The 14,196-nt window shown below is 36.5% G+C and overlaps 1 protein-coding gene across 1 annotated transcript in view; it reads left to right on the top strand.

Moving 5' to 3' along the window:
• Positions 1–14,196, top strand: part of USH2A (usherin) — a 391,434-nt gene that overhangs the window by 283,775 nt on the left and 93,463 nt on the right. Inside the window, exons 45-48 of the mRNA XM_048935557.1 lie at positions 1,507–1,716; positions 3,072–3,274; positions 5,053–5,165; positions 11,258–11,450. Of these exons, the coding sequence (XP_048791514.1) occupies positions 1,507–1,716; positions 3,072–3,274; positions 5,053–5,165; positions 11,258–11,450 (719 nt within the window). The remainder of the gene's footprint in view (positions 1–1,506; positions 1,717–3,071; positions 3,275–5,052; positions 5,166–11,257; positions 11,451–14,196) is intronic.

Here is a 14,196-nt window from a genome sequence, read left to right as displayed (position 1 = left end):
ATTGCAACAAATGTAGTGTCTTTATTTTATAACTGCGTGCCTGAAGAAAGCATGCTTATAAAAACTGACAAATGTAATAGATCTGAAGCAGCTCACTGAAGTTTCATTACCTTAGTAATCTAAACCTCTGACCTTCTAGATGTGGGTAATGCAATCTGGTTTTATTTTCATTCATCCTTTGGATATTTCCTCCATACATATTGGGGAAACTATATGTACATACATACATTTATACATATATGTATAAATATACATATTTGTGAATGCAGAGTTTAAATGCTAAGGCAGATCTGTTCGTTACTGGAAAACCTTAGCATATTTTATTATTTCATATGTTACAATAATCGTATTCCCTATTTTGAATGCTCATGTTTCCTTTTTCCACAGTATTAATTTTAAATAATTTTCTTGTTTTCTTTAGAAACCTGGGAGTCCTTAATTTACTGTTCTCTCTTTCTGCATATTCCAAGAGCTTTCAGACATTTTTTTAATCTGTACCACTTAAAATAATCTATTGCTCCATTAACAATTTCTATGACAAAACTGCATATTACGAAATTTGCATGTAAGCTTTTGGTTTTCAACAAATTTCTGGCTTTTAATTCTCTCTAGTTATCTGAGTTCTGTTCAGTGGAATATGTCATCTAAAGCAGTGTTTCAGTGCTCGAAGATTTATCTTGATTCCTGCTGGAAAAGCAGTTGCAGGACAGATAAAATAAGACTATATCTGAGTTGATAAAACAGAGAAGCAAGGGTTGTCTGGAATTCTTCCTTATCCACCTACCTCAGACCAATGGATCTCCTTCCATATGTAGCTAGAAAATAGTACTGTTGTTTCTTCCTTCCGCTAGGGAAGCTACTACTGTGTAAAACACACTTTAGGAAGAAATGATACTTTTTCTTTTTTCCCCCGTAAATATAATTCTTCTGAAGGTGTGATGCATTTATATGTAGATACTCTCATGATTGTTCTAAGGTAGCAGCAGTGGATTTCCATTTTCACTGTGGCTAAATGGCTACCTGTGTAGAGTTGAGTGTAACGTTTGTTTCCCATGGCTAAAGTGATGAAATAGGAATGCAGTGTTCTGCATGCCAGGAAGGAAAAAAAAAAAAATCATTGTTTCTCGTCTTAAGCTAGTAGCATAGCGCAAGGTTTAGCTGTCTGCGTTCTGTCCAGACAAAAGTCCAGACATTGTTTTGCAGTGGTGAAATGCAAGGTCCATGCACCATTGCTGGCAGCAGGCTTCATCACTTAATTTACTTGACATTTAGAGGAAAAAATCATCCCCATATGGTGATGGGCTGTCAATTATTTTGAGAAATTTGGAAGAGCATTCTGTGCTTATTGGTGTAGGGTGGACATTAAAGAACTTGATGGAATCTTTGCATAATTTTACAGTAAGGAGATTCGCAAAAATCCGCTTTTGTCTTCAAGATAAACGTTTTTGATGAGAAATTGTCTGACTGAATATTTCTGTTGTTGTCCCAATGTTTTTCCTTTCTCAGCACTACAGGATTTGCAAGGAGATGTTGAATACTATATGCTCTCCTTGAATTCCACTGCTGATGGAAGATCTCAGAGGATTCAGGCTGATGAAAACTATGCAGTCATAGGTGATTTGCAGCCCAACACAGAGTATCAAATATTCTTTCAAGTTTTTAACGGAGCCCACAGCATCAACAGTGAAGTTGTGCGAGTGATTACTTCAGATGGAGGTTGGTTAGCAGTGAATGCAGCTTGACTTAAACTCTGAGAATGAAATTGATTGATTTTTGTTAGGGTTGAGATCAGTCATCCTTCCATTATAAAATTTCCGGTATAAGAGGAAAAAGGGCTAAAACGCTAAAATGCTTAAGTGCTGGTTGTCATCATGTGGTAGATCAATATCGGGTCCCACTGAGACAGAAGCAAAAGCTCTAATAGCAGATATTAACCCAGTTTGTTCTCATCTTCTCCTACATACATCTGTGTACACTAAGTTTGGAACTGAGTTCCTATCAATAAATGGTGGAATTTTAAAACAATTAATGTTTTTTTAAAAGATTTGCTCTGTGAAGCGATGTGCTTTTGACATGACAGACGTATGTGAGGGCCTTTCCTGAGTCACCAGAAACTCTAAGTGTAAGTTCACCCTCCGAGAAAATTACTTTATGAGTCATTTCTATGCCAGTTAGCAAATGCATGTGTGTTAGGAGGTAGGGATGAGGGGAAAAAAAAAAGTGAATCTAAAATGTGTTTAGAATGGTCTTTCTAATCTTTTTGCTTTATAAAGTCTCATTATAAACATTATAAAATCATTACCTCAGAAGCAAGTGTTCCAGGTCATTAGTAAAGCCCTTTAAATAAGGATTCCATTTCCTTTCTGATGCCAAAGGTCAGCACCTTTTGTTTATAAAATAGAATCGATCGCAAGAGCAATTTTTCAACTGGTAAAGATGGGTCCTTATGATAAAAAGAGGACTTTGCATAGTTATTTCTGACATGCTTAGATAATTATGTAATTTAACGCTAAGGAAGGTTTGTTTTTTCTTTCTTTTTTTTTTTTTTTTAAATAAGTGTTAGACTTCATCATTACCTATAGTAATCAACATTCAAAGCCATTTACATAATGACAATATTGCATATTGCTTCATCTTGCTTCAGCTATAAGGCTGATAACGTCACGTTCCACCAGAGATAAAGTATTTTGATCTCAGGTTTTGCTTTAAAAGCAAAATGCTTTGTTTTTCTCTCTTTTGGAAAGATTGGGATTGGGGAGACATAAAAATAATGTTTATGTGTTGGCACTGCAGATGGGTGAATAATTTATCATCATATCTCACTGGCCACATACCACTGATGATTGACACTATGCTGGTGGTATAAAGCATTTTAGCATCAGCTCTCTTGGTTTCTAACTGAGAGTATAATAAGCCAATTTACAGAAGACTACAGACTGTGATAACTTCATCAGAGGAAAGCAGATAAGCAGTGAACCCTTTGCTAAACCTAAATACTAATCTGCATTTGGTTAAACAAGTGCTTTTGCAAAGACAGCTGGAGTTTATTCAGTTTCTTCCTTTATTTCTAGAGCCTGAGGGCATGTTCCCTCCAGAGGTTGTCATCATCAACAGTACAGCTGTACGTGTCATCTGGACATCGCCTTCAAACCCGAATGGTGTTGTCACAGAGTACTCTATCTATGTAAACAATAAGCAGTACAAGACTGGAATGAACGAGCCTGGGTCCTTTCTTTTAGCAGACTTGTCTCCATTCACTGTATATGATATACAGGTTAGAATATCTTTTTTGTGTTACATAGCATACAAGCTGAATTTCATAAATTTCTTTACATACACAGCCATATATTTGCAGTAGTATTTGTGTACATATATATACAAGGCATAAATTTATTTTCAGCATATTTTTTGTATGTGTACTTTTCTCATAACACATATTTCCATTATTTCTTTTTTCAAGCCATCAAAACTCCATTTACTTTCCACTAAATGCTCTGTGCTACAACATTAGCAAAGCCCCAACATATATTACAAAGAAGCAAAGATTCCACTCCTACTCATTAAAAGAAAATTGCAATTGTTTTAGAAACATCAGGCATGCATAATGTATCAGCACAAAGAAGTAATGATATTGCACTTGTCATTCTTTTATCATTTTTTCTCCTCACTCTTCTGAGGATGGAGCAGTCTTGATATCTCAAATCATAGTAGTAGTTCTTATGCTGTTAATAAGTACAACATTTTTTTCTGTTTTCCACTTTGTCTCTCTAGACAGAAAAAATACGATAGGCAATAGAAATGCATATATATATATTTCTATCCTTGAATTGCACTAATGTGTTCAAAAACACAGTTTGACATTTAATTGTAATTATTTCTGTCTATTTGCTTCAGGAATAGCTTTCATCTTATTTTAAGAAGACTTTGTAGTAGCCATGTGCAGTTCGTTCTGAAAAATTTCCACCCAGTTACTACATGCCATAAATAAACATCACAAGCAGGCGTACTGTAACATTTCTGTGTTGCAGCCCCTCTGAAAACAGCAAACCTCCATCCATGAATACACATATGACTTTCTGAATGCTGCCTGGAAATGCATTTGTCTTTTCTCAATAACAATGCAAATTCGATGTACTGCCTCACTTATAGACCCTCTCTATTAATTTACTATGGCCACTTTCTGCCACTTGTGATATTATTATTTTTTTTTAACACTTTCTTAGTTTTTATACTGCACTTATGTTTGCATCAATGTGATAGGTAATGTCAAAATAAGCTTTTTTTTTTTTTCTTTTTTCCTTTGGGTTGCTCTTGTTCTGGAAGCTGTATTATCTTGGATACACATGCATCTCACTGGCAATCTACCTGCATTCCTGCTTTTTTTTTCTTTTTGTTCTCTTGTATTTTGAACAACCTCTGTGTTGCTAATACAGAAACCCTGTCACTGTCCTTCTCTTGCTCTTTCAGTTTGCTTCTGCTTAGTTTAATTCCAAGAACCGGAAGGAACAAGTTTTAATTTTGATGAGATATTTAATAACCAAGTGTATGTTTGCATTTTTATCTTTAGCCTAATTTTCCAACATAAATGTGAAGAAATAGAAGATACTATGGAAAATTAATTTTATTTCAGAATGTGTGGTAGGTATAGCAAAATGAAATGGATTACTCAAGAACCAAAATCAAACTATGCTGGCTTATTGTCTTCCTATCCCATTGTAGATGGAGATTTTTTTCAATGTTATTTATGAGATTCTGCTTATATATACACAATAACAAATTAACTGCAACACTATTCGTGATAATTTAATAGAGAATAGCAGTAGAGTTCAGAGGTCTGCATGTTTTTTTTTTCCAAATGGGGTGGGAAAATGTGATAAAGCATAATATATTTCTGATAGTTATACTTATCTCAAAGTTGCTGTATTTTCTTGGCTATACGGAAATTTAAATAGAAAATAAGAAAATTCAGAGTGACAAAAGAAATCTGAAGGATTGGCAGAGTTAAATAATTTCTGCAGCTGAGTAATTGAAACTCATGTTCTTCTTCATCAGATTGAAGCCTGCACTATCTATGCCTGTGTGAGAAGCAATGGGACTCAGATTACAACTGTGGAAGATGAGCCAGAGCAGCTGTCAGCCCCCGTTATTCATGTAATTGGCTCAAGGTACTGTGCTAAGAGTGGTCTGCATATATCAGAGCAATTTGTGCCTGGAATGAGGTCCAGAGTGGGGACCAATCTCTCAGTTGAATAAGGCACATTAAAAAAATAACAGTCCACCCATGGTTTTTATTTTTGGTATCAGAGTTTTTGGCCAAATGAGCAGCTGGAGAAATTTCCCTCTTGGTTGGTTGTGTATAGCCATTTAGGTATCACTGTGCTGGGATAATAAATAAGACGTAAGTAGAAGTAGTTAAAAGAAGAAGTGTAGAGGAATGAAAATTATCACATTTTGCTGTCAGCTAGGAAGAGGAAGATTAATGCTCTGGGAGCAATGCGATGCTGATAATGGAAACTTAGAGTAATTGTGGGTAAAAAGAAGTCACCCATCACAACAGTAAAAATTAGTAAGCTATCTTAAATGGCATACACATCTGTGTCTCCTTGAACCATTGTTTGCAATCTGCATATCCACTGGGCATGAGCAAACTTCTTAATTGTAAAAGGACTAACAGTTTTGCAATATTGAGGAGATGCCAACTAGTAGCATCTACAGTGATTCTGTGAGAGTTAATATCTTCAAAAATCAGACTAAAACAAGGCTCGATAGCACATTTTTCAGTATTATCTCAACAATAAAAAAGTTAACCTCCTGCATGTATTTTATTGTTCCTGTGATTTTATTACACTTCTGGTGGAGTAACATAATAAGCTCATAAGCTCTGTTAGTTTGTAGAAACAACAACAAAAAAAAGTAATTTTTTTGTAAATAACAGAAATCTAACAACTGAGCCTTCTGAAATGGCCAACAGAATGGATTTGCTCCTTCAGGCTCTTGAAGACTTAGTTTACTGTTTATCATTTCTACGTTTTGTTTGAATTCAGCATTTGTCTTTGTATATGGGTGAAATTAAGCTTCCTATTTTTCTGTCACATATACAGATATAGTCAAAGCTTGTTTGATGATAAGGACTCAATTCAGGATCCCATCTTTTGCCCTTGGCTTTAACTTATGTATGCCTTTGTCTGTATTGTCTGTACTGCAAACACTTATGCATGCTTCTGCCATTATATATAGACTAAATATGTCATAACACATGAATGCAAAAGGATCAAAAATGCCTTCCTACTTTATAATCTGCTCAGCCAGAAGCAGGCTCTGTTTCTACACTGCCTTTTCCTACATGTCATATTATCATCAGCTGTTCTTATATCCCAAAAGAATACTAACTACTGATCGATTGCCCGGACATGTCTGGCCGTGGCCTACACGTGCCCTGAGTAGTTCATTTATTTGCCACGGTGGATTTGCTAGAGTGGAATTTAATCAATAGCTAATTCATTAATTCTGGTCCTCGAGTATGTAAGGATTGTGCAGTATAAAAATGACTGTCTGGCTTCAGCTTTGATTGAAATATGACAAACACTACAGCTGACAGCTTCAGCTGGTGCTAGGCTGAATATGAATTTTGCTTATTTATCCTCCATAAAAGAGGAGAGTTGGAGAAAAAAATAGTTTGTGTAGACAAGAGAACATTTTAATGTCATCAGACAGAGGAAAAAAAAAGCATTTCTACAGTATAGACTCATGGGATAGCTGAGATACAATACAGATCATGCAGTTTATCGTCTTTAATTGGAATCATGGCTTTTTTTCCTCTTCTGAATCAGTTTGGGGGGCTGTATTATTGATGAGAATGCTGTAGGATAATGTCTTTGTAGCATTTGCAAATAATTGTTTTAAAATTTGCCTCAAGGTGCTGCATGACATAAATTACAATTTCAGCACCAACTTCTTAGAAGTCTTTCTGGTAGCAGCTCCATCCAGAGTGCTCTAATGAAGGTTATACCACCAAAGCCATTATAAATATCTTGCTTTTCCACCCTTTGCAGTTAATAACTCAGCTTCAGGCTGAAACTTGGCACAAAAGGTCACAGTCCTGGAGTGGTTATTTTATAATGCCAAACTTCAAATAGAAAACAGTATGGAACCCAGTCCTGAAGTCATATTCTCGTTTTTTATCTTCTCTTAGTTATGGTATTTGGAGCTAGAAGGTTGTGGAGGAGTGATATCGACCATCTTTAGATGGGTAGAAATTGCATAGAAATTGAGTATGTGTTGTTTTGAGTTAGGACTTCAGGGTTTGTCTCTTTAGACGAGCAGTACATTTTATTGCACAGATTAGAAGGTCGTCTGTATACTCCCTACCTATAGGTGCTGACTTAAAATTTTTGTAGTGGATTAAGTACTTATCATATATTGGAAAACAGTTCATTTTGCATTAAAATACTGCTTTCTCTTCCTGTTTGTAATCATACAGACGTAGAATGGCTTGGGTTGGAAGGGACCTCAAAGCCACTCTGCCCTAGGCCCAGCCGTGGGCAGGGCTGCCACCCATGAGCTCAAACTGTGCAGGGCTCCATCCAACCTGGTCTTAAGAGCCTCCAGGGATGGGGCACCACCGCTTCTCTGGGCAATCTGTACTTGGAAAACTTGTGGAAATATTGTAAACTTGTAAAATAAGGAATTAATAACTATTTGAATATCCTGGGGAAGATTGTTTTGAAGCCACATCCAGTCATGAAATGATAAGAGGACAGAGTAAACACAAAGTCAGGGCTCTGAAGTATGCTTAGATTAATAGCACTTTGCCTAAAGTGTTCAAAGCAGTGTTTCTTGTGGAGGAAACCTGATTACTCTTTCTACGTTGTTAATAGGAAAAACAAGACAGAAAGATTTTCCAAAGCAGTTTTTAATATCAATAGAAGTGCAAAGCTGTTCATCAGACTTTCTCTACTGTGTAATATTGCTTCCCTAATAATGTCGGCACAGCAATTCATGCTACAAGAAATAGTTAACTACTTTGCAGCAATGTTGAAATGGTTGTGTAGTATGTGTGAACTCATGATGAGAGTATTTGATCCATAGGTCATTAATAATAGCAGTGCTCCCTGTCTTAAGAATGTTGAACGAATCTTGTGCTCCTTTTGTGGGTTGGACAGGACATTAAAGTCCACCGAGCCTCAACCCCCTGCCATGTCCATGGACACCACTCTCCAACTCAGGCTCCCCAGGGCCTCATCCAACCTCACCTTGAGCACTTCTACGGATGGGGCGCCACAGCTTCTCTGGGCAGCCTTGGCACCCTCATTGTAAAGGATTTCCTTATATCTGTTCTAAACCTACCCTCTTTTAGTTTAAAACTGTTACCCCTTGTCCTGCCCTCATTTATCAAAAGGTATTTAAAATGTAAAGCAAAACTGTGAAATGCTAAAATTTTTCATAGTTTTATACATATATACACACACTCAGAAATGTCAGACTGGATCCTCTTCACATGTTTTCAGTTTGGTCTGTTGAACCAAAAGCAAATAAAATTTTGTGGGTCAGTTTGAAATTGTTCTTTATCTTCTAAAACTGCTGTAGCATCTCGTGAGTATTGCAGCCTGAAACAGCTTTTGTGTGAATCAGGTTCAGCTGTATTTTCTGTGGGCAGCATGCATGATACAGTGAGTTGCACACTGAAGTGCCCGTCATGTCCCAGACAGCCTGCACTTGCTTGAGAAGTTTCTCAGTTCAGGCTGGGGTGTTTCTTCAGACAGCATAGGTCAAAAAGTTGAAACTAATTCATTCATTTCACTTCCATGAAAATCTTGATGATTTTTTTTAACTGCACCATAGATTGTTCTTGCTGTGATGCTTTCAAAACCACCTCAATTTGTCATGGGTGGTGAACATCAGGAGAAGTGGATGTGACTGAAAGGGGCTTACCAGTCTTGTGAGAGCATGCCTTTGTGGCTTTATTGAAAGGTCATACTGGGTTTTACCCTTTCAATCACACTATGCAGTGAACTCCCGTGTCAGAATTTACTGGGGCAGCTGTAGTTTTGTATGATACTAAGATGTGCTCACACCAAATGTGCATCTATGAATTGAATAAAGTTATTGTTAAATGAAGAAATATATGTTAAATTCTGCAGAGAAGATAAAATATTAAAATCTTCGTATGAATTCTTGGGCCTGGTTTGAAATTTTTTAGAGACCTGAAAACTGCAAAAACTGGCAGGGTGCTTCTATAGGACACTCTCAAGGTCTGAATGCAGAAAGCAGATAATTCAAAGATATAACTGGAAGTGCTCACTTTGCTCCTGTGATCTGTCCTGTGCAAAGACCAGCAGAGAGCTACAGTGGCATTTATAAAGATTGAAGCACTTCTCTTCTTTACCCTTCTTTAAATTTTTCTGAATTTTTTAACAACATATTTTCTTGCTTTTATGTTTTTAAGTGAAATCTTATAACATTTAAATGTAAACATTTTAGCATGTGTGCACACATGCAAGTGTGTGTTCATGTCCCTGTGTTAGAATCACAGAATCATTTGAGTTGGAAGGTTCCCTTAAAGGCCATCTAGTCCATCTCCCCTGCACTGAACAGGGGCACCTACAGCAGATCAGGGTGCTCAGAGCCCCCCCCAGCCTGACCTTGAGTGTCTCCAGGGGTGAGGCATCCACCACTTCTCTGGGCAACCTGTGCCAGTGCCTCACCACCCTTACTGTAAAATCTTCTTCCTTATATTCAATCTAAATCTCCTCTCTTAATTAACACAAACCAGCCACATATGGAATACAGAATTAAATCTGTGGTTCAGATCAAAACCCTGGAGTGAAAATGGTACCTCTGCAAGCCACCTTTGAAGTAATTCTTTCACAGGTGACATTAATTCATATTCTCAAAGACTTGTTGCAGTGTGTATTCTTCTGTTTATATCTTACAGAAGTGAAGTAATAGTTCAGTTCTTTTTGTTAAGGCGTTAACATTTATCTCAGCAGCTGCTGTTTTGTGGTAATATTTTCACTTCATATTAATGCTAATTTATCATGTTACTGGCACTCAGACAGATTGGGATATGGAGATTAAAAAGAGATATTTGGAGCCTGTGTATATACTCTACAGTGTTTGAAGTCCACCTATTGATCTATGCATAACATTGGAATCTCCTCCTCTGTAGCCAAAGAAAAAAGACATAGTGAATGAAATTCCGGTTTTATGCAACATTCCAGATTATGCCAGAAATGATTTTTTCATTTGAAATATCTGTGTAAAATGTGTACATTATAAAAGACAGAGAAAAATTTGTGTTTTAAATGTCCTTTTTGAGACATATATTGTAATGTTAAATGAGATTTTGGAGCTAACACCTGCACATTTTCAGTAACAATAAGCCTACTACAGCTCAACAGGATTCTTCCCTAAGATACTTTCCTTAAATTGATGATGGCTTGATATCAAACTTGAAATCAAGAACAGGATTTTTACAATCTTCTATGGGCAGCTGCAGACCTACTTTTCTTCTCATAATCAGAATTCTTGAGTTTTACTTGTTATAAACACTTGCTTTTTTTTTTTTTTTTACTTTTGTGTCTATTGAAATATTTAAGCACAGAAGAGAACTGCTGTATAGTGATGTAGTGGTGAATTCTTTCTTTTATGTGTTAAAGTTTCAGAGCAACATTAGTTTGTTTTTTGTTTTTTTTGGTTTTTTTTTTTTTTTGAGTATTGAAAAGGCAAGTTGAGTGCAAATCTCTTCTTAATGGTGACTGAACAGCTGCACTGGTTATAGTCCATAGCCTAGGGGTGATCTTCAGTTTCTCAGCTGCCCTCCCATCCCTCCCGGGATGGAATGGTTACTCCAGCCTTCACAACAGTTCATGTATACAACCATTCATGCTAGAGCACCAAGAAAGCATGGTGAATCCTTTCTTTTACCAGTTAACTGAAATGGTTAGAATGCTAGGAAGACTTTATTATACACGTTTTCAGAAGCATGAAAGGAATGTGTTTTAAATAGCCACTTTTAAAGACCTTGGTTGTGGGAGCAGTTAATTTTCCTTGAGTTTTGATAAGTGTTCATGCTTTTGCACCTTTTGTATATTGAAGGTGTGAAATGTATCTGCACCATTCAGGTGAATGTTTTGGATATTTGAAATATTTCACTTTATGTGAAATAGTATAAATTGGAACTGCTGCATGCTAAGTATCTGCAGAAATATAAATACTTGAAATAATTTAACATATGCTAGTTTTCTGCTTTTCACAGATCTCTTCAAATCAACTGGGTTTCGCCCAGACAGCCAAATGGCATTATCCTAGGATATGAAGTCTTACGTAAAGCATTTAAGAGGTGTACTCCAGCAGCAAGGAGCAGCAGAAATACTGGAATGTGCATTCCTCTTGAATGTAAGAAGCATGAAAATGTCTGTGGAGAAGTGTGTTATCATCCAGAGATGAAGGTATATTCTTAAGTTAATGATATATGGAAGAGTTATGCTTTTAGAAACAAGTGTGTAAACCTCCTAAACTATCAGAAGAGGAGTGGAGGATTCTGTTTCTTCTAACATTGTGAAAATGAAACTGTGATACATGTCTTGAAGTGTGTTTAAAATTGTATGTGGATGTTTGAGCTTAGTATGGGGACAGTTGTGTAAATATTTCTGGCAGAATTATGTCAGTTATCTGAGGACAAGTGATTCTGTTGTCTGTGATTGCTAACTTTGTTTCTCCTTTCGGAAGACATGAACAGGTTAACATTTCTGAAAGTCTTAGGTTGAAGCTGCAGTTTGAAGCAACAGTAGAATTTTGAAGCAAATCCACTGCTCATTAGTTTAATGTCACAATGGCTTTCATATATATGAACTAAACTCTTTGCAGAGGAAACCAAACCAGGCTGTGTGCTTCAGAAATATTTCAAATGTACCCCACTGCTGGATGGAGACGTTATGTTTCACTGCTGGAGGGAGACATCATGTTTCTATCCAGTCCTGTGGACCACCTCACTCAAAGACATGCATCCAAAGTTTCTTCCCTTCAGAAAATTTTGGTTAATGTGTATAATGAAGGCATTCATCCCAAGGAGTGAGATTCTATAATACCAAGTAAGTCTCACAGACCATCTGAGGGATCTCTCTACTAAACTTCTGGATATATCGCTTTCATCCCACTGTGCTAAATTACACTGTAGGCATATGCATATACAGAATTTGGTATGTATTTTTGCATCTTGCTTGGAACAGTCAGGTTTCAAAGACTCATAGAATAAGTAAAATTGGAAATGACCTCTAAGATCACCAAGTCCAACCACCAACCCGCATCTCCCTGGTTCTTGAACAACTCCAGGGATGGTGATTCCACTACTTCCCTGGGCAGCCTGTGCCAGTGCCTTGCCACTCTTCTGAGAAGATTTTCCTCAGCTTTACACTGTAGACCACATGCTATGAATTGCTGCAGGAGGTCCTTTGTCAGCTCAAGTGGGGCACATGATGGTACTTAGTACAAATCTTTTATCACACTGGATCACATAAAGGCCATAAGAAAGTTTCTAGGTGCATGCTGAATTTCAAAAACACCAGTAAAAGTATATTCTCTGTATGTGAGGAATCATTTCTTAAACCGTGCATGGCAAGTAGTGGTCATTAAAATTGTTTCTTTTGTTGTTTCCCTCCCATCCCCCAACCCCCCCAAATTCTTCCTTGGCTGAATGACTAGATTCTCCTATTCAGAAAATCTATTTAGATTCAGCTACAAGTGGGTGGTTGTTACATGACAATGATGAGCAGCCCCAAATGAGATCCATTGTGATTTGTCAGATGTATTTTTAAATTATGGCTATTTGCAGGTTAATCTTCATATTAGTTCCTGTTTAGGAGTAGGATCAATAGCGTAGCAGAAGTCTGTAATGGTTTTTATTGACAAATGAGGGAGAAATCTCTTAGTTTGAAAGTAAGATTTAATGTAATGAAATAGTGTCCCTATTTGTCAAAAGCATCATCACATGCTCTGTGACTAAGGCAAACGATATGTATTCACAAGATTCCCTGTCAGACAAGACAGTAATTAAGGAAGTGAGTTATCTGGGGGGTTCAAATAAAAATATAAATTACCCCAGACAACACAGCCTTAGCTTTTGCATTCCCTTGAAAGCAATACTATACTAAACGTATGTATTTCTTAAACCTTGCAAGTAAATTATAGGAAGTTTTTTGTTCTAAATGGTGAATTTACTTATTTCATGCTTTTAGCTTAGTAGACATTTTAATAGATCTTTTAGCATACATGTGAGTAATATTTATATTAGATTAGTTTTAAGTCATCTTCTGCATTTTTACTTTTTCAATAATTTTGTAAATTTATGATAACTTTGAGTCCTCAAGAGTGTCAGTTTATTATTATAGGTTCCCAACTTTCAGTTTTTTTCTAATGATAGCACATTGTTTACTATGGTGGTTTCTGTACACCTGAACATGTCACTAGCTTTAACTGTGCCATGATGCAATGGAGTATTGCTATACTCACACAATTGCAAGGAAGTACAAAGAGACATTTATTTGTTCTTCGCACCTAGCAGTCAGAGATGGGGATGGTTGGGGGGGTGTTTATGAATGAGTGCTAATTGTTTAGGTAGAAAACGCATAATAAGTGACTGGTAGATCCTGAGGAAATTGAAGCACTCACTTTTTTTTTTTTTTTTTTTTTTTTTTTTTAAATTTTTGTGAGTGAAGATTGAATACTTCTTCACTATAAACCCCCGATACTTTGTCTAGTTTGCTCTGTGTACTAACAGTGATCTAAAATGTCTGTAACAGAGGTTTCTATAAAGCTCTAGAAATGTCCCTTTCTTCCTTACGCTAGTCTGGGATAGGGGTAGCATTCCTGCTTATGTAGCAGCTCTCTCACACTTTTACTGGATTCACTGTCACTCTATACTAGTTACAATGTTGAAGTATTTATGCTACTATGTGTTATCTTTAGATTCAACAGTGTACTAGATAGCAGTATAGAAAGCAATGCTGACCAGTGTGCACTTGTTTGGAAAAGAAGGCCTCTTACCACAGTGCCAGATGCTATTTGCCATCCATTAATGATACAGCGAAGTGTGAAGGATGACACTTAAAGTGATGTTTGGATTCAGAACAAGAAAGGGGCATTTTTGTTTGACAAAAAAAAAAAAAAAAAAAAAAAAAAAAGATTCTGATATATAGA

The sequence above is a fragment of the Lagopus muta genome, chromosome 2 (genome assembly GCF_023343835.1).
Source record: "Lagopus muta isolate bLagMut1 chromosome 2, bLagMut1 primary, whole genome shotgun sequence".
NCBI lineage: Eukaryota > Metazoa > Chordata > Aves > Galliformes > Phasianidae > Lagopus > Lagopus muta.
This window is presented reverse-complemented; position numbering and strand designations above follow the sequence as displayed.